Source organism: Oncorhynchus masou, chromosome 21 (genome assembly GCF_036934945.1).
Source record: "Oncorhynchus masou masou isolate Uvic2021 chromosome 21, UVic_Omas_1.1, whole genome shotgun sequence".
Taxonomy (NCBI): Eukaryota; Metazoa; Chordata; class Actinopteri; order Salmoniformes; family Salmonidae; genus Oncorhynchus; species Oncorhynchus masou.
This window is the reverse complement of record NC_088232.1, coordinates 27,815,393-27,838,944: the sequence shown is the minus strand read 5'-3', so window position 1 is coordinate 27,838,944 and position 23,552 is coordinate 27,815,393. Positions and strand designations below refer to the sequence as shown.

At 41.7% G+C, this 23,552-nt stretch overlaps 1 protein-coding gene across 1 annotated transcript in view; it reads left to right on the top strand.

The window, feature by feature from the left end:
* LOC135507373 (potassium channel subfamily K member 10-like) overlaps nucleotides 1–20,522 on the top strand; it is a 30,473-nt gene extending 9,951 nt beyond the window's left edge. The window contains exons 3-7 of the mRNA XM_064926926.1: nucleotides 15,299–15,416; nucleotides 15,975–16,135; nucleotides 17,117–17,309; nucleotides 18,012–18,154; nucleotides 18,569–20,522. Of these exons, the coding sequence (XP_064782998.1) occupies nucleotides 15,299–15,416; nucleotides 15,975–16,135; nucleotides 17,117–17,309; nucleotides 18,012–18,154; nucleotides 18,569–19,162 (1,209 nt within the window). The 3' untranslated portion in view covers nucleotides 19,163–20,522. The remainder of the gene's footprint in view (nucleotides 1–15,298; nucleotides 15,417–15,974; nucleotides 16,136–17,116; nucleotides 17,310–18,011; nucleotides 18,155–18,568) is intronic.
* The last annotated feature ends 3,030 nt before the right edge of the window (nucleotides 20,523–23,552 follow it).

The window sequence follows — 23,552 nt, the reverse complement described above, 5'->3', positions numbered from 1 at the left end:
TACATCATCCAGATAAACAGCACAACCGACCAGACTGGAGACAACCCTGTTCACAAGGCGCTGAAAAGTGGCAGGTTCATTATGCAGGCCGAAACTCATAACCAAATAAAAGTACAGACCGGAGGGTGTAATAAAGGCAGAGATGTCACATGCCCTACTCGTCAGTGGCACCTGGCAATAGCCCTTTAACAGGTCAAACTTGCTCACAAACTTAGATGTTTCGACCTGATCAATGCAGTCCTCCATCCGAGGAAGAGGAAATTAATCTGGCTTAGTGACACGGTTTACCTTACAATAGTCCGTACAAAATCTGTTTGCCCAGAAGCCCAGCTGAAGAAAGAAGACGGCAATATCAATCTCAGCATCCAGACAATGCCGTTTCGCTCAAAAAACGACAGAACCGCTGACGGATGGGGTCAGCATCCCCAATGTCAATATCGTGTTCTATTAAGTTTGTACTTGTAGGTGTATCAGAAAACTCAATCAGACCGACCAACTCGTCCCGCCTATCAGCAGGTAGATGAGCGGGAAGTCTATCCAAAACATCCAGTGACTGAATTTTTCAATCTACCCTGCAGTACGCAATCATCAGGACCAGGGACATCCTCCTCACCATGCACGGATCTAGCATGACAAAAAGAAGAACCCAGCAATCCAACAGTACCGGCCAAAATAACAGGTTTACTGTCCTCTGTGGACTCCCAGTTCGGCCCCAGAGGAATGTGCATCATAGGGCTTTAGCAGATTTACAGTTGGCACAGTTGGTGCGCAGATGGCACAGTTGGTGTGTTTTCCTCCATTCCGGAAAACTAGATAGTTTTGCTCAGTACACTGGTGCACAACCGTATATGGACCTTGAAACATGACTTGAAAAGGAGAACCAACAATTGGCAGCAGAGCAAGAACCTGGTCACCTGGACTAAAGTGACGAGGCTTAGCTCGCTGATCAAATATACCTGTCATCCTCCCCTGTAAAGATGATAGCTTCTCTTTAGCCATCTCACCAGCGGTGTAGAGGCGTCGCCAGAAATCACACACAAGATAACAAGGACTGAGGTGGCTCAGGAGACTTCCAGTCATCCTGAAGGACCGCTCCTCCATCTCCGTACAATAAGCTCTCAACAAAGTGTTTGATGGAAACATTCCAGCGGTCCTTGACTCTGCGCCAAATTGTGTTTAATATGGAGCTGTTGGAGAACCTGACCAAACAGATTAGAGGTGAAATTAGAACCTTGGTCACTCGGAATGACCTTAGGGATTCCAAACAGCGAGAAACTGAGTCAAGCTTTTAGCACAGACTTAGTCGTGATAGACCAGAGAGGATAGGCAGCAGGAAACCTAGTGGTCTGACACATCACAGTGAACAAGTAACTACTACCATTCTTAGAGTGAGGTAGAGCTCCAACACAGTCAATAATCAGATACTCAAAAGGCTGGCTGAGTACGGGAATAGGAAACAGCAGTACCTGCTTAATAGCTTGATTAGGTTTACCCGTTAATTGACTGGTGTTACAGGTTGATGAAGGCAGAAACATCCCTCTTTAACCTAAGCATGTCTCAGTATGTAATTATAGGTTTTCCTCACACCCAGATGTACAACAACATCGTCGTGGGAAGTTAACGCCAGCTCAGGAAGCTTAGCTGGAAAAACAACCAGACTAATAACCTCCACCAAAACTACTATAAGGCACCCACGTTCTCATCAGAACATTGTCCTGGAGAAAATAGCCATGTGACATCTCCCAACTGTACCACAGCCACAGTTTGGTAATGAACTATTCTCATGTAGAGTCAGCCTGTTGCTCCGTGTTTAGATCAGAGCGGGGCACAGATAACGGAATAACAGGGAAAGTAGTGACAGATTTCTTTGTAAGGTCATCATTAGCCGACGCAGTGACCAGGTCGCCACGGCTCATGGAACCCATTACGCGCACGCAGAGAACACCTCTGTGTGGCTTAGTGGAAACCATTGTAAATGAAGACACGACAGGCCACACACGCTCACTAGCCAAGTTATTCCCATGGATAACGTCGATTCCCTCAACAGGCAACGAAGGACGCATCCCTAAAATAACCTCACCTTTCACCAGTTAAGAATCCAACATCAGTTTATGCAAGGGAATTGACAGCGTGTTCAAACCGATTCCCACAATTAAAACACTATTCCCCGAATTAAAACACTATTCCCCGAATCAGTCTCAGCAGATTGTACTAACCTCCTCGGACCAATGTCCCAACAGCAAGTACTAGATAGTGCCTTTTTGGATCATACAGCTGTAACACAGAAAATGTAACAGAAACATAATGGGGATATTGTATGTCAGATAATGTCAGGTTATTCGTCTTAGACAGCTCTTTTTCACTTTCAACTGATGAAACTGCAAATGTCACACTGTTTTGGTGAGTGTCTGCTGAGATCTTTGTTATTATCCTGGAAACAGATGCTCGTTACGGTAATTTGAGACAGAGTCAAGGGTCTATGTGTGTTGACCCTACCCTCAACACAAGCTATGGCTGCGTGTTTATGTGAATCCAACCAAACTCCAACATACAGTTGAAGTCTGAAGTTTACATACACTTAGGTTGGAGTCATTAAAACTCATTTTCAAGCACCCCACAAATATATTGTTAACAAACTATAGTTTTGACAAGTCGGTTAGGACATCTACTTTGTGCATGACACAGGTAGTTTTCCAACAGTTGTTATTGCACTTATCACAATTCCACTATCACAATTCCAGCAGGTCAGAAGTTTACATACACTAAGTTGACTGTGCCTTTAAACAGCTTGGAAAATTCCAGAAAATGTCATGACTTTAGAAGCATCTGAGTCAATTTGGAAGTGTACCTGTGGATGTATTTCAAGGCCTAATTTCAAACTCAGTGTCTCTTTGCTTGACATTATGGGGAAATCAAACAAAATCAGCCAAGACCTCAGAATTTTCTTTGTAGATATCCACAAGTCTGGTTCATCCATTGGGAGCAATTTCCAAATGCCTGACGTCACCACGTTCATCTGTACAAAACATAGTACGCAAGTATAAACACCATGGGACCACGCAGCCGTCATACCGCTCAGGAAGGAGACGCGTTCTGTCTCCTAGAGATGAACGTACTTTGGTGCGAAAAGTGCAAATCAATCCCAGAACAGCAGCAAAGGACCTTGTGAAGATTCTGGTGTAAACAGGTACAAAAGTATCTATATCCACAGTATAACGAGTCCTATATCGACATAAACTGAAAGGCCGCTCAGCAAGGAAGAAGCCACTGCTCCAAAACCGCTGTAAAAAAGCCAGACTACGGTTTGTAACTGCACATGGGGACTAAGATCATACTTTTTGGAGAAATGTCCTCTGGTCTGATGAAACAAAAATAGAACTGTTTGGCCATAATGACCATCATTATGTTTGGAGGAAAAAGGGGGAGGCTTGCAAGCCGAAGAACGTCATCCCAACCATGAAGCACAGGGGTGGCAGCATCATGTTGTGGGGGTGCTTTGCTGCAGGAGGGACTGGTGCACTTCCCAAAATAGAGGGCATCATGAGGTAGGAAAATTATGTAAATATATTGAAGCAACGTCTCAAGACATCAGTCAGGAAGTTAAAGCTTGGTCGCAAATGGGTCTTCCAAATGGACAATGACCCCAAGCATACTTCCAAAGTTGTGGCAAAATGGCTTATGGACAACAAACTCAAGGTATTGGAGTGGCCATCACAAAGTCAATCCTATAGAAAATTTGTGGGCAGAACTGAAAAGGCGAGTGCGAGCAAGGAGGCCTAGAAACCTGACTCAGTTACACCAGCTCTGTCAGGAGGAATGGGCCAAAATTCACCCAACTTGTTGTGGGAATGTTGTGGAAAGCTACCCGAAATGTTCGACCCAAGTTAAACAATTGAAAGGCAATGCTACCAAATACTAATTGAATGTATGAAAACTTCTGACCCATTGGGAATGTAATGAAAGAAATCAAAGCTGAAATAAATAATTCTCTCTACTATTATTCTGACATTTCACGTTCTTACAATAAAGTGGTGATCCTAACCACGCTCTGTAATTCACGTGATGAATGAGAATTTGCAGAGGCAAGCTTCACTTTTCTCTTCCTGAATAGGTTCTTCATTAGTCTCAGCTTTTAGGTAGTAAATGACTCCAGTGAGTATCGAGGTGCCCGTCTTTCTTTTGCCCGCTTTATTTATATTATTTCCACACCCAGTTACATTCAGATTAGTGGAGTATCATCTTTTTCATTATCTCTGCAGTGGCTGATTTGAAAACAGGTGAACTAACCAACTGCTGTGTTTGTAGAAATCAATGGCAGTATTTCCTGAAGAAGGTGTTGACATAAAAAACATTTAGCATGGTGTGCCTAGAGGCTCCATTGGGAATCTATTATTCATTGCATGGGCCGCCAGTCACAGACCTTCCCCATAAGCAGCAGCAGCAGCATCAGCCAGCTGCATCAACATCTGACCCAGCGGAGAGCATTGGGAATCTATTATTCATTGCATGGGCTGCCAATCACAGACCTTCCCCATAAGCAGCAGCAGCATCAGCCAGCAGCATCCACAGCTGACCCAGCAGAGAGCATTTATTCAGCATTACCTGTGGTTTATAATGGTATTGAGCAACTATAGAGATTATTTGTGAATGCCATAGTATCCAAAAGATATCAAGGATTTGGGAGAAGTGCTATTTTGCTTTTTTTTGCTTCAGTATAAAGGAATTCTTTGGAAATATGAGGTTGAGTCAGGGCTGTTACGGTGACCGTATTTTTAAAACATTTTTATTTCACCTTTTATTTAACCAGGTAGGCCAGTTGAGAACAAGTTCTCATTTACAACTGCGACCTGGCCAAGATAAAGCAAAGCAGTGCAACAAAAACAACAAAGAGTTGCACATGGGATAAACAAACGTACAGTCAATAACACAATTGAAAATCTGCATACAATGTGTGCAAATTAAGCAAGGCAATAAATAGGCCATAGAGGCGAAGGAAATACAGTTTAGCAATTAACACTGGAGTGATAGATGTGCAGATGAGGATGTGCAAGTAGCAGAAAAAACAAATATGTGGATGAGGTAGGTAGTAGGTTGGATGGGCTAATTTACAGATGGGCTGTGTACAGCTGCATCGATCGGTAAGCTGCTCTGACAGCCAATGCTTGAAGTTAATGAGGGAGATATAAGTCTCCAACTTCAGTGATTTTTGCAATTCATTCCAGTCATTGGCAGCAGAGAACTGGAAGGAAAGGCGGCCAAAGGGGTGTTGGCTTTGGGGATGGCCAGTGAAATATACCTGCTGGAGCGCCTGCTGCTGGTGGGTGTTGCTATGGTGAGCTGAGATAAGACGGAGCTTTACCTAGCAAATACTTATAGATGACCTGGAGCCAGTGGGTTTGGTGGCGAATATGTAGTGAGGACCAGCCAATGAGAGCATACAGGTCGCAATGGTGGGTAGTATATGGGGCTTTGGTGACGAAACGGATGGCACTGTGATAGACTTTTTCCAATTTGCTGAGTAGAGTGTTGGAGGCTATTTTGTATTACCACCACACCAGCAGGTGTCATATTACCACCACACCAGCAGTCATGAGTCATGACCACAGTCTAATTCCAAGTGACCGTTGGTGTCATAGTAATCTCCTCCTCCTATGCAATTTGTACATTAATGGGGCTGATGCATTTGTAGTACCCAACTCGCTAATGATCGGCAGGACTCTAATGGCCTGGTACACAGCGCTCTATTGTCCCTCTAATCCCTCTGACGTCAATGCAAATGATATGTGGATCTTGTATCAAAGTTAAACACAACATAATGGCCAATTATTTCTAAGGTGATGATTAATTCAAAGCATTTAAGACCTTGCATGTAGAACATGCATACGCATTTTGGAACTTATGCATACTGTATGCATAGGCCAATGAGCCCAAGCCCAAGCCGTTATACAACACATAGCCTAATAGCCTACTACTTAATACGCACGGCAGAAAGACACTTTGGTACATAATTGGTCTAGCCTATACTCCAAAATTGATCAAAATGTAGTGATCGCTTTTGTGTGGACTGTATTATTATGTATACTGGATGGACTGGTTACCTTATGCTACGCTCCAAACATTCTATCCATATGGCTGGGATAGAATGTAGGCCTATAGGCCTTGGTGATGCTGTTGGTTCATTGATTGTGCAGGCCGGCATACTGAGTTAGCCTACAACTATAGTGAATTTGTATTTGATTTTAAATTGACTAGTACTATTTTCGAAATTAATAGGCTGACATTTAGCTCCAGAATATCTCACCGCCGTGCGTTTTCATCTCCTCCTCTCTCTCCTTCATTCCTTTATCGAGTGCACAGTTAGAGGGGCTGTAAAGAGTTTAATGAAAAATGTTTTGTTGTAAAACATTTTTTTATACTATCGATGTTCCTGAACTGATTACACTTAGTTTACCAAATGAAGCGCTGGGTAGGTTGGCGAGCCCATGGCATACAGAGTTTGGGTGAAATATCACCTGTCACGTAGCAAAGGCTACTACTCAAACAGTGGTTGATGCGTGGTGTGAAATAAGGGTTCTTATAAGCCCAGACATTTCTATATGCAATCTGGTGTGAACGTTTTAATGGTAACCACTAAAAAGAGGAGGATCTCAGCTGCTACTATATTTATTCCTCAGCTGCTAATATTAAGCACATTGCCTACCCGGCATGAGTGAAAAAGGAAGCATGGGAAAGTGCAGCCTCCATTCGCTATTCGAGTGCATAATGATGACATGTCTTTTTCCCCTGCCCATTGCCCTGTCCATTTGATAATGGCCCATTCTAAATCCAAACTAATTTCACATATTAGTAAAGACAAGATTAAATTCAGAATAGTCTCATGGGTGAGAGTATTATTACTTGATGAGAGAACAGCGTGTGCAGCCTGACTGACGCAAGGAACAGAGCGCAAGCTTTTTTTGTGACTTTTTAAATGAATCAATATAGGCACATCATGCAACCCATATGTGTTTTGATTTTTAAGACATGCTAAGGTTTGTCATTCACAACTAAAGTTGCCAAATAGACTAATTGTAAATCTAGCGTATAGGACCTGTTTCAAATGATCAACTTTATGCTCAACTTAGCCACTACACTAAGGAATGTGAAGAATATCCTTTCTGTTTTAGTCATCAAAGTTGAATTATATTCTTCTCACTATAAAATTATATAATATAAAATAATGGCTTGGGATTTATAAGCATATCTTGTCTGCTAAATGAACTAGCCTACAGCCTAGGCTGCCAATGGCATGGCAAATAGCCAGATAACATACATGTACTCACTGACTCAAAAGATGCTATTTTGTTCTTCTGAAATACATTTCCTTCATATCATAATGTGTCTTTATACCTGCCTAAAATAAATAATGGTTTTATTGTGATGGTGTATAAAAAATACCTTTAAAAAAATAATCTAAATGCGCACATCAGTGGCTTGTATGTGTGGAGGCCTGGAGATGCTAAACGTGTTTATGTGAATTAACGGTCAATTAATGTGGGACCGGCAGTCATTTGCATGACAGTTACCAGGCTGACAAAATTTCAAGACCGCCACAGCCCTAGGTTGAGTCACTCCTTAATTGATGACGGAGCAAACAAAATGCATTGATTTCCAGTACATGTTGTCATGACGTGCCCCTTTTGGGTGAGGATCCTAGCCCCCCCCCTCTCTCCCACCACAGGTGGTTATAAATACCGAAACTCCTTTCCCCACTCTGCCCGAAATGAAAGTTGAGAATCCCTTTGTTAACAAAGAGAGACACTTGGACATCAAAAGGATAAATAATTGAACAGTATTTCTGTAGTCCAAGCAGTTGGAGTGGTCCGTGGACACTTAAGGAACAGTTATGTCGAGTTTGTTTCATTTGGTGACCTCATGAAGGACAGGAAACACACATTACTGTTTCTTTTTTTGTATCCACTTCTCAATTATCGAGTTTGCATCTGAATGTTGTATAAAATGAATGATTGTGTATAGGAATACATTTGGAAAGATGTAATGTGATGTTAGTCTTCTAAATGAGAATTGTTTTTCATAGTAACTTATGATCAGTCAGTGGCCACGCCCCCGTGAGTACAGACATTTACATCAGTGTCATGGAACACCCCCTTTTCTACTCCAGTATAAAAAACACTTATGACAAAATGTACATTAGACAAGAAAACATGGAGCTGTCGCTACATGTTGAAATGGTTGGCAACTCTACCAAAGGACAAGACCAGAGAACGTGGAGATCATTCCCACTTTGAAATGGCTAAGAAATCTACAAACTACAGAACAATTATTCAGGTTGCAGCTGTTTAAGTACTTTAGTCTGGTAAACGCAACCAGTCGAACTGCTTAATGGTACTTTGACGTATCCATTATAACAAGCTAAAACTCCGAAAGACTTTGATATCTGGTGGACAAACCAGAGATTTCTGTCAACAGTCTATCCAGCAGACGGACCGGCAATCGCAGAGAGGGATAACAAAGGCATACACTCGTAAATATGTCAATTGCAATTTATTTTCGAATGAGCGGTTGTTCATGTTCAAAGTATAAGCATTTCTATGACTGTAGTGTATATACGGGGTTCCACTCTGAGTTTTCCGCTCCTGAGCTGGCCCCAACCCTTTCCTTTGTCTACCAAGCTGTCATAATGGCTTAGCCCACTAGGGACTTTTCAGTGTATTATGTCAGTAACCAATGTATAAGTATTGTGTGTATGTTTATGTAATTCTGTGATTGATTAGTTAGTTAGTAAATAAATAATTAGGCCAATTTGTATATCGCTGATTCATGATTTGATGCTAGGGTTCGTGCAGATATCCAATGGTTTACAACATTTAGGAATGAGATTGATGAGGTAATAATACATTGATAGAAGACTGTAATTGATAAGATATGAAAATATCTGAAGATTTAATTCAGGAAATAGAGACTCTATAAACATTTTCCTGCGGTGCCCCGACATCCTAGTTAATTAAAGTTACATGATTCGTTTAATCACACAAGGAATAATTACACATAGAGAATTGATTTGATAATATAACAGTCTTGACATTTAATGATAGTCAACGCTACGACAATGTCCATCTTCTATAACAAGTCACATCTAGACATTAGCCTTCATTTGACAGATACATCCATGTCTGAAGCTCAGCAAATGGAGGCTACAGTAAAAGCAGTAACTCTGCCCACTTGAGAGATGTCCTGTGGGGCGTGCACTCTTTAAACAAGCACTCCATCAATATGACTGGGATTTATCTGTTCCCCTAACAGCTTTTATAGCCCAGCCATTAGTGCTGTGTCAAGCATGTCATTCAGCCATCATTCATCCTGATGGCCATGGGCAGTAGCCCAGCTTTCGGTGTCTCACTGTTGTCATGCTGTTTGACAGGGGCGTCGGTTGCGAGATGGCAATTTCGAGAAGAGTGTGTGTGCATGCGTGTATGCATCAAATCAAATTGTATTTATCACATACAAGTGATTTGGAGATGTTATTGTGGGTGTAGCGAAATGAATAGTATAGAAAACAGTATATACATATGAGGTGAGTAATGCCAGATATGTTAACATGAAGTGACTAAGATACCGTAGAATAGTATTGAATACAGTATATACATATGAGGTGAGTAATGCCAGCCAGATATGTAAACATTAAGTGACTAAGATACCGTAGAATAGTATAGAATGCAGTACATACATATGAGATGAGTAATGCAAGATATGTAAACATTAAGTGACTAAGATATCATAGAACAGTATAGAATACATGTGTGTGCGTGTGTTTGTATGTGTGTCTCTGAAGTGTGTCTGCTGCCCACCCACTGTGTGCCCACCGGGACGTTGGGCCTAATTGGCAGTGCCTGGCAGGGTTGGTATGACTCAGTGTGTGTGGCACAATGGGACTTCATGGTGTCATCCACTCCAATCAAGACCTGTTGTTTTTCTTATCTAAGAGCTTTAGCTCTGAAATATAGCTTTTGAATGTTATACTGTCCACAGGCAGTTGTTTTTTATAGTAAATATATTATTAGCCCTAAACTGTCTTTACTGGGTGGAAAGCTGTAATTTACAGCACAGCTATAATGGGTTGTATTACCATATAATATAATGGGTTGTATTATATAATGGGTTGTTATAATGGGTTGTATTACCAGTTACTCAAGCATTTCCTCCTGCAGGCATGCACAAACACATTCCTGCAACATTACAATGCCCTTGGTAAAGTTGCAGTCACTGTTTGTGGCACTAGTCACTGATTAATTTGATTAGCAAAATAAGCAATTGATTAAACCCATGTTCAAGGTTAAATCCAGGTGGAATGATTGGTTACCTTATCTCTAATGATATGTAGGTTTAATGTAGGGTTAAAACCAGTGCTAACTAAGCATGAATCACATGTCTTAACAGTAAGGATATTCTTTTGTCACACTAATGTATTCCTTTCATCATACAGACATCAAACCATACAGCTTAAATGATGTAGCTAGCGGGTTGATTAATCCAGGTGAGGTTTTGTGAGAACTAAAATGAATCAGGAAGACAGAGAGGAAAAGTGAATAATTTATATACTGATTGTATGTATCACTGTGTTAACTAACCTCCAGACGAGCTTCATTGCCATACAACTCTCCTTCCGTGGCCTCCAACTGCTCTTAAATGCAAGTAAAACTAAATGCATTCTCTTCAACCGATCACTGCCCACACCTGCCCGCACGTCCAGCATCACTACTCTGGACGGTTCTGACTTAGAATATGTGGACAACTACAAATACCTAGGTGTGTGGTTAGACTGTAAACTCTCCTTCCAGATTCACATTAAGCTTCTCCAATCCAAAATTAAATCTAGAACCTGTTTCCTATTTCACAACAAAGCATCCTTCACTCATGCTGCCAAACATACCCTCGTAAAACTGACTATCCTACCGATCCTAGACTTCAGTGATGTAATTTACAAAATACCCTCCAACACCCTATTCAGCAAATTGGATGCAGTCTATCACAGTGCCATCCGTTTTGTCACCAAAGCACCATATACTACACACCACTGCGACCTGTATGCTCTCGTTGACTGGCCCTTGCTTCATATGTTGACAAAACCACTGGCCATCCAGGTCATCTATAAGTCTTTGCTAGGTAAAGCCCCGCCGTATCTCAGCTCACTGGTCACCATAGCAAGACCCACCCATAGCACGTGCTCCAGCAGATATATTTCACTGGTCACCCCCAAAGCCAATTCCTCATTTGGCCGCCTTTCCTTCCAGTTCTCTGCTGCCAATGACTGGAACAAACTGAAAAAATCACTGAAAAAATCTATCTCCCTCACTAACTTTAAGCACCAGCTGTCAGAGCAGCTCACAGATCACTGCACCTGCACATAGCCCATCTGTAAATAGCCCATCCAACTACGTCATCCCCATACTGTTATTTATTTTATTTATTTATCTCCTTTGCACCCCAGTATCTCTACTTGCACACTCATCCATCACTCCAGTGTTTAATTGCTATATTGTAATTATTTTGCCACCAAGGCCTATTTATTGCCTTACCTCCCTTATCCTACCTCATTTGCACACACTGTATATAGACTTTTTCTATTGTATTATTGACTATGTTTGTTTATTCCATGTGTAACTCTGTGTTGTTTGTGCCGCACTGCTTTGCTTTATCTTGGCCAGGTTGCAGTTGTAAATGAGAACTTGTTCTCAACTAGCCTACCTGGTTAGATAAAGGTGAAATTATTTTATTTATTTAAAAATAAATAAAATTTAGTCCTGAGGTACTCAGGCTGTGCTGACAGAGCTAAAACCAGACATTTCATGTCTAACCTTTTGAGCCTCTATAAAATAGAGTGCCTCTCACTGATGTACTACCCTAAGTTTAATGATGTGGAGATTGTAATGCACATTTAAGGAGAGGGGGAACTCATCCTTTCAATATGTGGTTCCACCTATAACAATAATATCTGTTAGTAAAACCTGGACAGAGATTATATTCCAGACTGTGCCGCTAACAACAAGGGATATGCTCTCAAGGAATCTATTTCCTCTATTCTTCCTCTGTGTCACGGCTGTTGGAAGGAGCGGACCAAGGTGCAGCGTGGTGAGTGTACATTTCCTTTATTAATCCAAACAAAACAATAAGCACTACAAAAACAAACCGTGAAGCTCACAAGCAAAGTGCTCTAAACAAAGTCAACCTTCCACAAACACAGGTGGGAAAAAGTGTACCTAAGTATGGTTCCCAATCAGAGACAACAATAGACGGCTGTCCCTGATTGAGAACCATACCCGGCCAACCACAAAGAAATAGAAAACATAGAACACAAAACATAGAATGCCCACCCCAACTCACGCCCTGACAAAACCAAAATAGAGACATTAAAAGGATCTCTAAGGTCAGGGCGTGACACTCTGTCTATTATCAGTTCTTTTGTTGCTCATATTTTAGATGTTTTTCTTCATACCTCTATTTATCGATGATAGGTGATTGAGAATACATTCTCCTTTACAATAACCTAGTGTATATATTCAACTGCTCAAGTGTGAAGTTGATCTTGGCTTAGTCAAGAGAAGTAGGGAAATAGACAACTAAACTTACCTGGGCAGTGGAGCCTACTGCTGTTTTAGCCTGGACAGCACCGGTATCATTGGTCACACTGAGAGTCTAAACCTCAGCGTCCACGTTGCCTTATGCTTTATCCCTAATAAGGCTGCATTGCGTAAATCTGAACATGACATATTCAGACATACTGGGAGAAAATGTAGTTGTTGCGTTTGGTCTTGAAACATATGCATTTCTATCCTATATTGTGATGTATGGGTGATGTCCAGATTCATTGGAGTACAGTACAAATTATCTTAAAAACTGCATGTTCAATCATATGCTATCAAGGGAGGTTTTTCAGTCCCAGGCTCCAGAGCTTGGTGAAGGTGTTGAACGCTGAGTTGTAGTCGATGAACAGCATTCTCACATAGGTATTCCTCTTGTCCAGGTGGGAGAAGGCAGTGTGGGAGAAGGCAGTGTGGAGTGCAATTGAGATTGTGTTGTTTGTAGATCTGTTTGGGCAGCATGTCAGTTGGAGATGATGTGTGCCATGACCAGCCTTTTAAAGCACTTCATGATGACAGATGTTAGTGCTAAAGGGCGGTAGTAGCAATCCAGGTAATCAGGTTTATAGAATACACTGGGTATTTATGTTTTCAATACTGAACGCAGCCCAATTAGATACACACCATACTTAATGTTCTGCGTCTTATTTCCAACACATGTATATATATTATAGGGCATGTGCAATGATGTGTATAAAGTAGTGCTCCTCTGCTGAAGATGTGCTGTTGACTCTGTCTCTCTCTGTATATGTGACAGCAGGGTAGATAGATCCATATTCACGAGGGAGTACTCATCACTACCACCTGACAGCATGGAGGAGAAGTGAGGAGGTGTTTACTAGGCAGGCATGGGTTGGTCTTGTATTTGTATATTCCCATGTATATTCCCAAGGCTACAAGTGCTGAGGCAATTTCATTCTAATCTACGATTCCCTCTTCTGAAATAGCTCTACTTCAGCAGAAGTGGAGAATGTAAAGGTTCTTTGGGGCGGCAGGGTAGCCTAGTGGTTAGAGCGTTGGACTAGTAACCAGAAGGTTGCAAGTTCAAACCCCTGAGCTGACAAGGTACAAATCTGTCATTCTGCCCCTGAACAGGCAGTTAACCCACTGTTCCTAGGCCATCATTGAAAATAAGAATTTGTTCTTAACTGACTTGCCTAGTTAAATAAAGGTGAAATTAAAATTTGTTATAACTCTTGTTGGTGGTAGAAAGAGTTGACCATCTTCTTTATTTTAGATGAAAACCCAAAAAACGATCAATGAATGTAAACTTCTGCAGGGCTAGACAGCTACTGTGCAAAAACAAGATCCCACAAACTCAGGTGGAAAACAGGCTGCCTAAGTATGATTTCCAATCAGAGACAATGATAGACAGCTGCCTCTGATTGGGAACCATACCCGGCCAACAAAGAAATAGAAAACTAGAATGCCCACCCAAATCACACCCTGACATAACCAAATAGAGAAATAAACAGGCTCTCACATAAACATTGTGATTATATAATGGAGAAAATGGAGATAATATACTACTTTGTTTGGATACTTGCTACAGTACAGAATAAGGAGACAATGAGAGGTGGCAGGAGACTGTAGTTCTCTAACGTTAATGCTCTGCCTCTGACAGAGCAGGAGAAATAAGTCAGGGACTTAATAAGACCTGAGATCGGAGAGAAAACAAAACATAAAAGTCTTCCTGTAGGTGACTGTCTCCGCGGACGTTCGCTGAGTGTAGGAGGAAATGCCAAAACACTAGTATTTTAAGCTTGGCCACACACACACAACAAACCACCAGACACTTTGAACAGTCTTTGTAGTAGAGGAAGTTATGCATTCCTGTAAGAATGTGCTAAGTATGGGGTTGTATGGTGTGAGCATTGACTGTGATACATTAATGTTGTTGATATTATGGGCTAATCCAACATTTGCTATGCAGCCATCTTTCATCCACCACTCAGTAAATAAAAAAACATGCCCTGATAGTAATTATTGCAAAGCAAGTGTTCCTTATGGATGTGCCCTGTGCCCGGACAGTGGGTACCCAACCCTTCAGATATACTGACTCTGACTCTCACACACCTGGCCAGTTCAGCAGTGCAGAAGTGCTGGGGTGGACCACAACTGCTGCCTGCCTTGCACGCCACAGCTAGCCATCTGGACAGTGGAAAACCCTGAACCCCCCCCCCCTCCATCCGTCTATCCAGCCCTCCCTCCCTCCCCACCATACTTCCTTCTGCCACTGGTGACCTTTAAATTTCATCTGAAGAGGTCGGCACAATCATCAGACATTCGCTCTCAAGTACATTGCATAACCCATGCTGTGTATGGCACACACAGGGGGCGGACGTTTATAGTGGCAATTAAATGCAGTCAAGACAAATGTTAGGCCTATGGTTTTGTCTTTCCACCAGCTGAGGGCTTAGTGTGGCATGGTACTGTCCTCTTTACTGTATGTAGCATGTGTTGAAAGACCAAAGACAACACAGGTTATTCCATTGGTGCCAAGATATCAAAGGGCTTGACTGTGGTTGGTTCTGGGTTCATTTTGTTCACCATCTGTCTGTTTAAGCAGATGAAGTGCACATTGAACTGTGTGGAATCGCTATGTAGCCTACCAGTTTAAATAACCAACCCTATACCCTGCCTGTTTCTCTCTTTGTTAGCATTCCATCGACGCTGTCAGTGCAGGAGTCAGTCCGATCGGAGACACGTCTTACAACTCCAGTCACTGGGATCTGGGCAGTGCTTTCTTCTTTGCTGGAACCGTGATCACAACGATAGGTACTCTCCATCATCAACCTACTAACTCATTACTTGCTCCTCTTAACTGAGTAGAATAAAGCAATATCACTTTAACGTCAAAGTTTATGAGGTAACCGTGACTCGCTAATTCCAGTGCAGTTCTGTCAGCATTACACTACTGTAATGTAATGTGTGCTATTTATCATGAGCTTGCTGGGAAATGGATAAAACAAACGTCATTCACAGGATGCTTTATGCTAATGTCTGTGTGTGTGTGTCTTCACAGTACATGATTTACTGATGATAATAGCATCCTATCGGGAGGTGGGAATGAACAGTGCACAAGGGTGTCTTTTTAGCATAATATATGAATATCTGTTTACACAATTTGGAGAGGGATACATATCCCACCGTGCTGGTTTAGATACAGCTGTGCCTTAGTCATCCCTGCCCTGTTTTGTCTCTCCATTCACTGCAAGTTGTAATTCATGTCATGTTCTCTGAGCCCAACCTGATTATTTTCTCTCTTAGTGCTTATTTACCTCCAACTGCAGGAATATAACACAGGCTTTACATAACAAAACACCACTGTGACAGGTTACGGGAACATAGCACCCAGCACGGAGGGAGGGAAGATCTTCTGCATCCTGTACGCCATATTTGGCATCCCGCTGTTTGGGTTCCTCCTGGCTGGCATCGGAGACCAGCTAGGAACCATATTTGTCAAGAGCGTCTTGAGGGTGGAGAAGATATACAGGGTAAATTGGATTACTTGAGAACTTTGGGTTTTGTTATGTGCAGGGGATTTACTGGAACTGCATAAGCACATGATGCTTTCAGAGATAAGTTGGTTATAGTTAACTTTCAATATGTTTATTCAAATTAATTTAGACACACCATGTTTGATTACTTATTTTGTGAAGAAAGGGGTCTTTGAAAATGAGTATTTGGGGCATGTTATATACAGATGTAGGATCTTAATTTGAGCCAGTTCGCTACAACAGGAAAATAATCCTGGAGCAACAGGACATTTGAAAATATTATATTATAATAGACAGTTTTGTAGGGCTTGATACATTTTTCGTACACCAATATGCTACCCACAGTGAAAACCAGGCATATTACCTCCAACCTATAAATCACCCCATTCACTGTGAACAACACAGCAAATAGGGTGATTACAGCGTGATACAGTCATCCCTGTAAAAGCTATGTCTGTTATCCAGGTATTATACCAGGCTCAGTGAATGGTTTTGGACTCTTGTAGTGAGGGCAGAGGTGTTTGATGTAGTGTGGGAGCAGTAGAGGTAGAGGGCCAGGACCTATATTCTGTGAGCAGGCTGTATGTATCAAGCATCTCAGAGTAGGAGTGCTGATCCCTGTCCATGTAATCTTGTTTATTGGGAGCTAAAAGCCAAAATGTAGAGCTAAGCCCCTCTTCAGACTACTGAAAGCCCCAGGGGACTTGAGTTTCTGTGACATAGGGGGAGTTTGGGAATTAGGATTTACCTGCTGGATGAATGGAAGGGTGGTTTTGTATGGTTTTCTTTCTTGGTGCCTGGGGTGCTCTGGAGTGTTTTGGCTAATAGGTATTGATACATGAAGTAATTGATGAAACTGCATCTCTTCAAGCTGGAAATGTACTGTGTAGAGCTAACTTTTTTTCAATAATTTTTTGGGCAACTTTGTTTTTTGTTGACTTACTGTCGTCCTCTGACCATGTTTTGTTTGTACTGCAGCAAAAACACAAACAGATCAGCCAGACCAAAATCAGAGTCACCTCCACCATACTCTTCATCATAGCTGGGTGCATAGTCTTCGTTGGCATCCCGGCAGTCATTTTCAAACACATCGAGGGATGGACGACTCTGGATGCTATCTACTTTGTCATCATCACGCTATCAACGATTGGCATAGGAGACTATGTGGCAGGTATGATAGTGTTACGGTATAACAGGTTTATGTACTGTGACTTTATTTATCTGAAATTATCCATTGGATTCTCCATCAACTCAAGGTTTTATTTGCGTGTGTTTTGTTGTGTCTGCATTACATTGACAATCCCTTGAATAATGATGCTAAAATTGACTGCCGGTAATTATGTCTCAGGAGGATTTATCTAGGGGAATATTATGGCAAGAATCATCCAAAATAATGCTGATATAACATAAAGTCTCTTCAAAACCCAATTACAAATGTTGTGTTTGTCAAACTGAACCTTTCCACCTCCCTTGTCATACTAATCTGTCTGTAATGACAATATTTTTTGGGTGGCAAATGTTTTATTGTTGACAATAACTTGGTGGTAACAGGCACATACATACATACATACATACATACATACATACATACATACATACATACATACATACATACATACATACATACATACATACATACATACATACATACATACACACACACACACACACACACACACACACACACACACACACACACACACACACACACACACACACACACACACACACACACACACACACACACACACACACACACACACACACACACACACACACACACACACACACACACACACACACACACACACACACACACACACACACACACACACACACACGAAATGTAACAACTCTCCCTCTGTTGTTCCAGGTGGGGATCGGAAGATCGAGTACATGAAGTGGTACAAACCTCTGGTCTGGTTCTGGATCCTGGTGGGCCTGGCCTACTTCGCTGCTGTCCTGAGCATGATTGGAGACTGGCTCAGAGTGCTGTCCAAAAAGACCAAAGAGGAGGTGGGTGCTGCTCATTAAATTACACTGCCTGTCATTACATTATCTAAAGCAGTGGCAACTAATAGGTCAGTCCTTACTAGACTCATCTCTTACCCTACCCACCTTTCTCCTGTGTCTGTTTTGCTATTATGCCTTTTTGATGCCCCTGTCTGGAGCCCTTGAGACACTCTCGACAGACCGCTGTGTGTGAGAAGTGGTTAGAGATGCAGTCATTAGTGTTCAGGCTGACATGTTAATAGTGAGCTTACTAAGCTATTTATCTGTACATAGAGTATGGATGGATACTGTGGTATTGGCTTTCCATGGAAGGAGCTAGGCTTTTGTCTGAAGGGGAATTTGTAGGAGATCCTTTGATGTCATGCACCCCTTCCACCCTCCTGTCTCTAATGACTCTCCATCTCTGTGTAATTTCAGGTGGGGGAGTTCAAGGTCCATGCGGCTGAGTGGAAGGCCAATGTGCGGGCCGAGTTCCGAGAGACGCGGAGGCGGCTGAGTGTAGAGATCCACGACAAGTTGCAGCGGGCCGCCACCATCCGCAGCATGGAGCGCAGGCAGCTAGGCCTGGAGCAGAGGGCCCACTCCCTGGACATGCTCTCCCTAGAGAGGAGGGCTGTGTTTGCCAGCCTGGACCAGGGCCGCTTCAAAACCTCCTCCCAGGAGAGCATCGACACCAAGCTGAATAACTTGAGGTCGAAAGGGGCAGGGGATCTTTGTTATGACCAGCGGAGAGGCAGCGAGCAGACACAGCAGGCCTCGTCAGAGGATAATCTCTTCAACCTCCGCTTCCGCTCCCTCACCAAGCTGGCCAAGAGACACAAGAACCGCGACCTGAAGAGGAACATTCCTGAGGACGTGCGGAGGGCCTGTGAGGCGATGGAGAGGAGGAAGGAGGAGGAGGGAGTGGACAAGGAGGAAGAGGTGGAGGAGATGGAGGTGGAGGAGGAAGGGGGAGAGAGGAAAGAGGGCAATACCAGCTCAACAAATTTTGAGTATGCAGATGAATGCTGAGGCCAAAGAAAGAGAGAACGATAGAATATTGAAAGAAAGAGAGCTTGAGCCCCAGAAAATTCCCTATTTTGATGTCTCAAATTGTGCCTGGTTGTTTTTTCTTTTCAGAGCACCCTACTTCCTATCCAACCCCACCCCACCCCCAACCGACAAAAAAGCAGACGCAATGTGGGATAGCTTCTCTTTTTTACCCAAGGCTTATGTGAGCAAGTAACCCAGTGAACTAGTGCAGAGCTTCCTAAACCCGGTCCTGGACCGAATCTACTTTTACTGATGAGGTTTTGATGGCCATTGGACCCAGTTCATTCTGCACATCATAGGAACAATTTATTAGTGTGACATTTTGTTACTTTATTCTGTCATTTAAGATTGATTATGAATTTCATGTATTTTTTAAATTGTATTTTACACAGCATGTCTGTGTACAGTATCTATGTAATATAATTTTCTGCAATTCATTATTTTTCACAGTAAAAGGGAATACAATTATATTTGTCCACCATACGCTACATGTATGTGTTAGTGTTTTTCCCTCACACAGTATTGCATTTACCTATACTGAGGCAGGAACTTTACCATATGGGTTGTAGCCACTTTACAGTTGACTAATGTTTTTGCTCCTTTGCTATGTTTTTGTCATTGATGTGCTTCCTAAAGCTTTACCTACTGGGCAAAAACTAGTTGAATTAATGATGTTTCCATGTAATTTCAACCCAAGAAAATCTATGTGATGTCATTGAATGAATGTGAAAAACTTGTTGGATTTGCAAAAGTCATCAACGAAAAGGAATTACATATTTTTTCCACTCAACTTTGAACCTAAATCCAATGAACTGGTGACACGTTGATTTCGAAACTAAACGCTGAACTGATGTCTGTGCCCAGTGGGTACTCAGTAATCAAAAACACTAATTATGTGAATGGTGGTAACAACCGTTACTCTATCAAATACAATTACATAATGGTTTTTGGTGTGAATGAGCTAGCCTCTCCATTATTTAATAAGGGAACACATGATTATTGTATTTTTGGTAGTCTAGTTATGTTCCTCTACGGTGGAACATTGAATTCTGTCTTTGGTCCCTCTGGTCTTCTGCATAGTCAAAGAAGGAACAGATGCTGTCGGGACTTAGGTTCACCCATCATATCAACAACAACAATACATATTAGATAGACTGAAAAGCTTGTAGTCCTGATAATGAATAATGTAAGTACTGGTTGTAACCTCTATTTCTTGAATTCTATCATAAAAATGGCTTACCATGATAATGACCTTTCTAAGAACCAGAATGGATTTTCCTTGCACAGTCTTTTTTGTGCAAACATTATATCAAATGAAGTGAGTGGCTTTCTGGGAATAAATATCACTAAGGAAAATTAAGCTGATGTTGTGAAATGGCTTCTTAACACTCGTGTCATGTGAGACTCCCAGAAGTATCTTAAAGTCCCCAACCACCATTATTTCCAAACTTGTAATTAACAGACTTAAAAAGAGACCATAATTCGATTTTCTGCTGAAGGAAATGATCAGATTTGACCACAGCCTATGCCTGATGTAAGTATACTGCTGTGTGTGAGGACTTTTTAAAGACACACAGACATTCTGTGTTTAGGGGGTGTTCCTGAAACACATTATTAATTGCAGTCTATTATCACTCACATGCTGTACTGCATGTGAAAGATGCTGCAGAACAACATCTGCAAACCAAAAGGAGGGCCAAGTGAGGAACCAGAGAGAAAAAGTAGAGAAGATGGTTTGAAATGAATTCGCTTAGTAGCTTACGTTATACAAGTTCAGCCTTTACAAAACAAATGATAAGGGATCTACAAGATACCAGTTAAAAGAAACAGCTTAATGCTAAAGAAATTACAACATAATAATGTATAATATGTTACATAGGTAACGACAGAAAGAATATCTCCTGATATTGTGCAGAACATCGCTAACTGCTGATAATACTCTGGACCCCATGGCTCTGACGGTGTCTCTTACAAGCAGCTTGGGTCACGCGTGGCGTCTCATGCTGGATCCAGTAAAACCGGTTGACTGCAACAGAAAGGGAATAGAATCTGGAGAGAAAGCCATAACTGGGGCAGCAGGTAGCCTAGTGGTTCGCGCGTTGGATTAGTAACCGAAAGGTTGCAAGATCAAATCCCCAAGCTGACAAGGTAAAAATCTGTTGTTCTTCCCCTGAACAAGGCAGTTAACCCACCGTTCCTAGGCCGTCATTGAAAATAAGAATTTGTTCTTAACTGACTTGCCTAGTTAAATAAAAAACATTCTATCTAATAGAAGGGGTTGGGTTGTCAGAGAGGTGGGGGCTGCTGCTGCCTTCAAGGTTGAAGTGTCCTCCACTTGCCTGCCTTCCCTTGTCTCTGTCCCTCCACTGATAAACCAAGATGAATTGGCTGGTGCTCTTACAACATTTATTTTGTGTATTTATTTATGTATTGAAACCGGTAATCAATGGTAACAATGAAGCAGTAGCAGGTGCCCCGACTACCCGGGGAAAAGTCAATGTGCTGACAGAACACAATCACCTTGTGGAGATTGGGGAGGCACCTTGGGGAGGCATTTGCTGATGTTATTGGCTGGATAAATAATCTATGGGTGTTAGACCCATTGTAATTATCTGATCATTACTGGTAGTAGTTGGCATATAGATCAATTTGATTATCAATGTCTGTCTGTTTTTTTGTCTGCCAATCTAACATTATCTTCTGGTCAGTTCCCTTTCCCTATCAGTTCCTTTGCTGTATCTAGGCTGTAGGCTTAGCTGCTGAGCATAAAGAAACCCCAGTGGTTCATGGTGGTATATTTAAGCAATAAGGCCCCAAGGGGTGTGGTATATGGCCAATATACCACGGCTAAGGGCTGTTCTTAAGCATGACACAACATGGAGTGCCTGGATACAGCCCTTAGTCATGGTATATTGGCTATATACAACAAACCCCCGGATGTGCCTTATTGGTATTATAAACTGGTTACCAATGCAATTAAAGCAGTAAAAATAAATGTTTTTCAAATAAAAGGCCAAAGCCTCTGCATGTGATAAGCATACTGTGGCAGACTGGAAACAATGACAAATTAATTCAACTATTTCTTGAGACACAGAAAGTGCTTCAGACACAAAAAGCATAGCAACAAAGTTTTGGGGGTGGAATTGTGATTTTACAGTCCTCTTCGATATTGGTTCAGTCTGATGGGACCACATTTGAAAACATGCCCCCAAGCTGAATATGAAGCTATGATCTCTTTATGCATTCCACTGCTTATTGTAAAGAAATGACTCAATTTTAAAAAGGGTCCTTGATTAAAGTCAAACAGAAGTGAATGATATTCATCATGCTAAGTCACTGCAGTGCGGGTGGCTCACGGTTGCTCCTCCATTAAAGGGATGTAAATGACACTGAGGGGATGGGACCATGCATCGGACCAGGGGCTGCAGAGAGAGGGAGAGACAGTCCTTGGGCGTCTCGGACACATTACCAGCAAATATGGTGGTGCGTGGCTTTGTCCAGTGGTGTTTCCATGCAAGCCCTCATGAGCACATCCCACTCAGTATTCACCCTATCCTGTTGACTATGTGTTCAGGTTTACTAGTGTGATGGACTGAAAATCCATTCCAACTTTCTGATGGAAATATCCATTACAAATTTAGAAAGAGGGAAGAGCTAAAGATGCACAACAAATTGTGATAATACAGGTATCTTTACTTTTACTCAAGTATGACAATTGGGTACTTTTTCCACCACTGAAAACTTCATCACATGTGCTACAGAAACTCTGCCAACCAAACAATTTCTTTGATTTTCTTCCAGACCTAAAAAGTGGTCTCCTGATGTAGTTTAAACATTGTTATGGGTTTAGAACATCCAATTTGATAGTTTTTCTATTACAAAAGTGTGACTGTGAGAGCGAAATCCTGAAAGAAATTAGAAGAATCAGAAACCTGTGAATTTCTGACTCAGTTGACAGCCTCATTCATCTGTTTCAATAGTAGGCCTACTATTAGCCTATTTGCACAGTGCAGCTTAGGTTGGCCTGACTGAATTATCAACATGGGCATTATAATTTTAGGTAATTCAGAGTTGCATATCACTGTTCCTCATATAACATATCCTTCGCCAGGCAGGCCATTTGGGAGATTTTTAACCCCCAAAATTTAACCAAACAAAAGTCACACTTTTGTTTGGTTAACCACTTCCAGAGGCACCATTGTTCTAAAATGTATTAAATATATTTCTTTCCCCCTCATCAATCTACACACAATGCCCCATAACGACAATGCAAAAACAGGTTTGTAGAAATGTTTTCAAATTTACTTAAAAAAAACAGAAATATCACATTTACATAAGTATTCAGACCTTTTACTCAGTACTTTGTTGA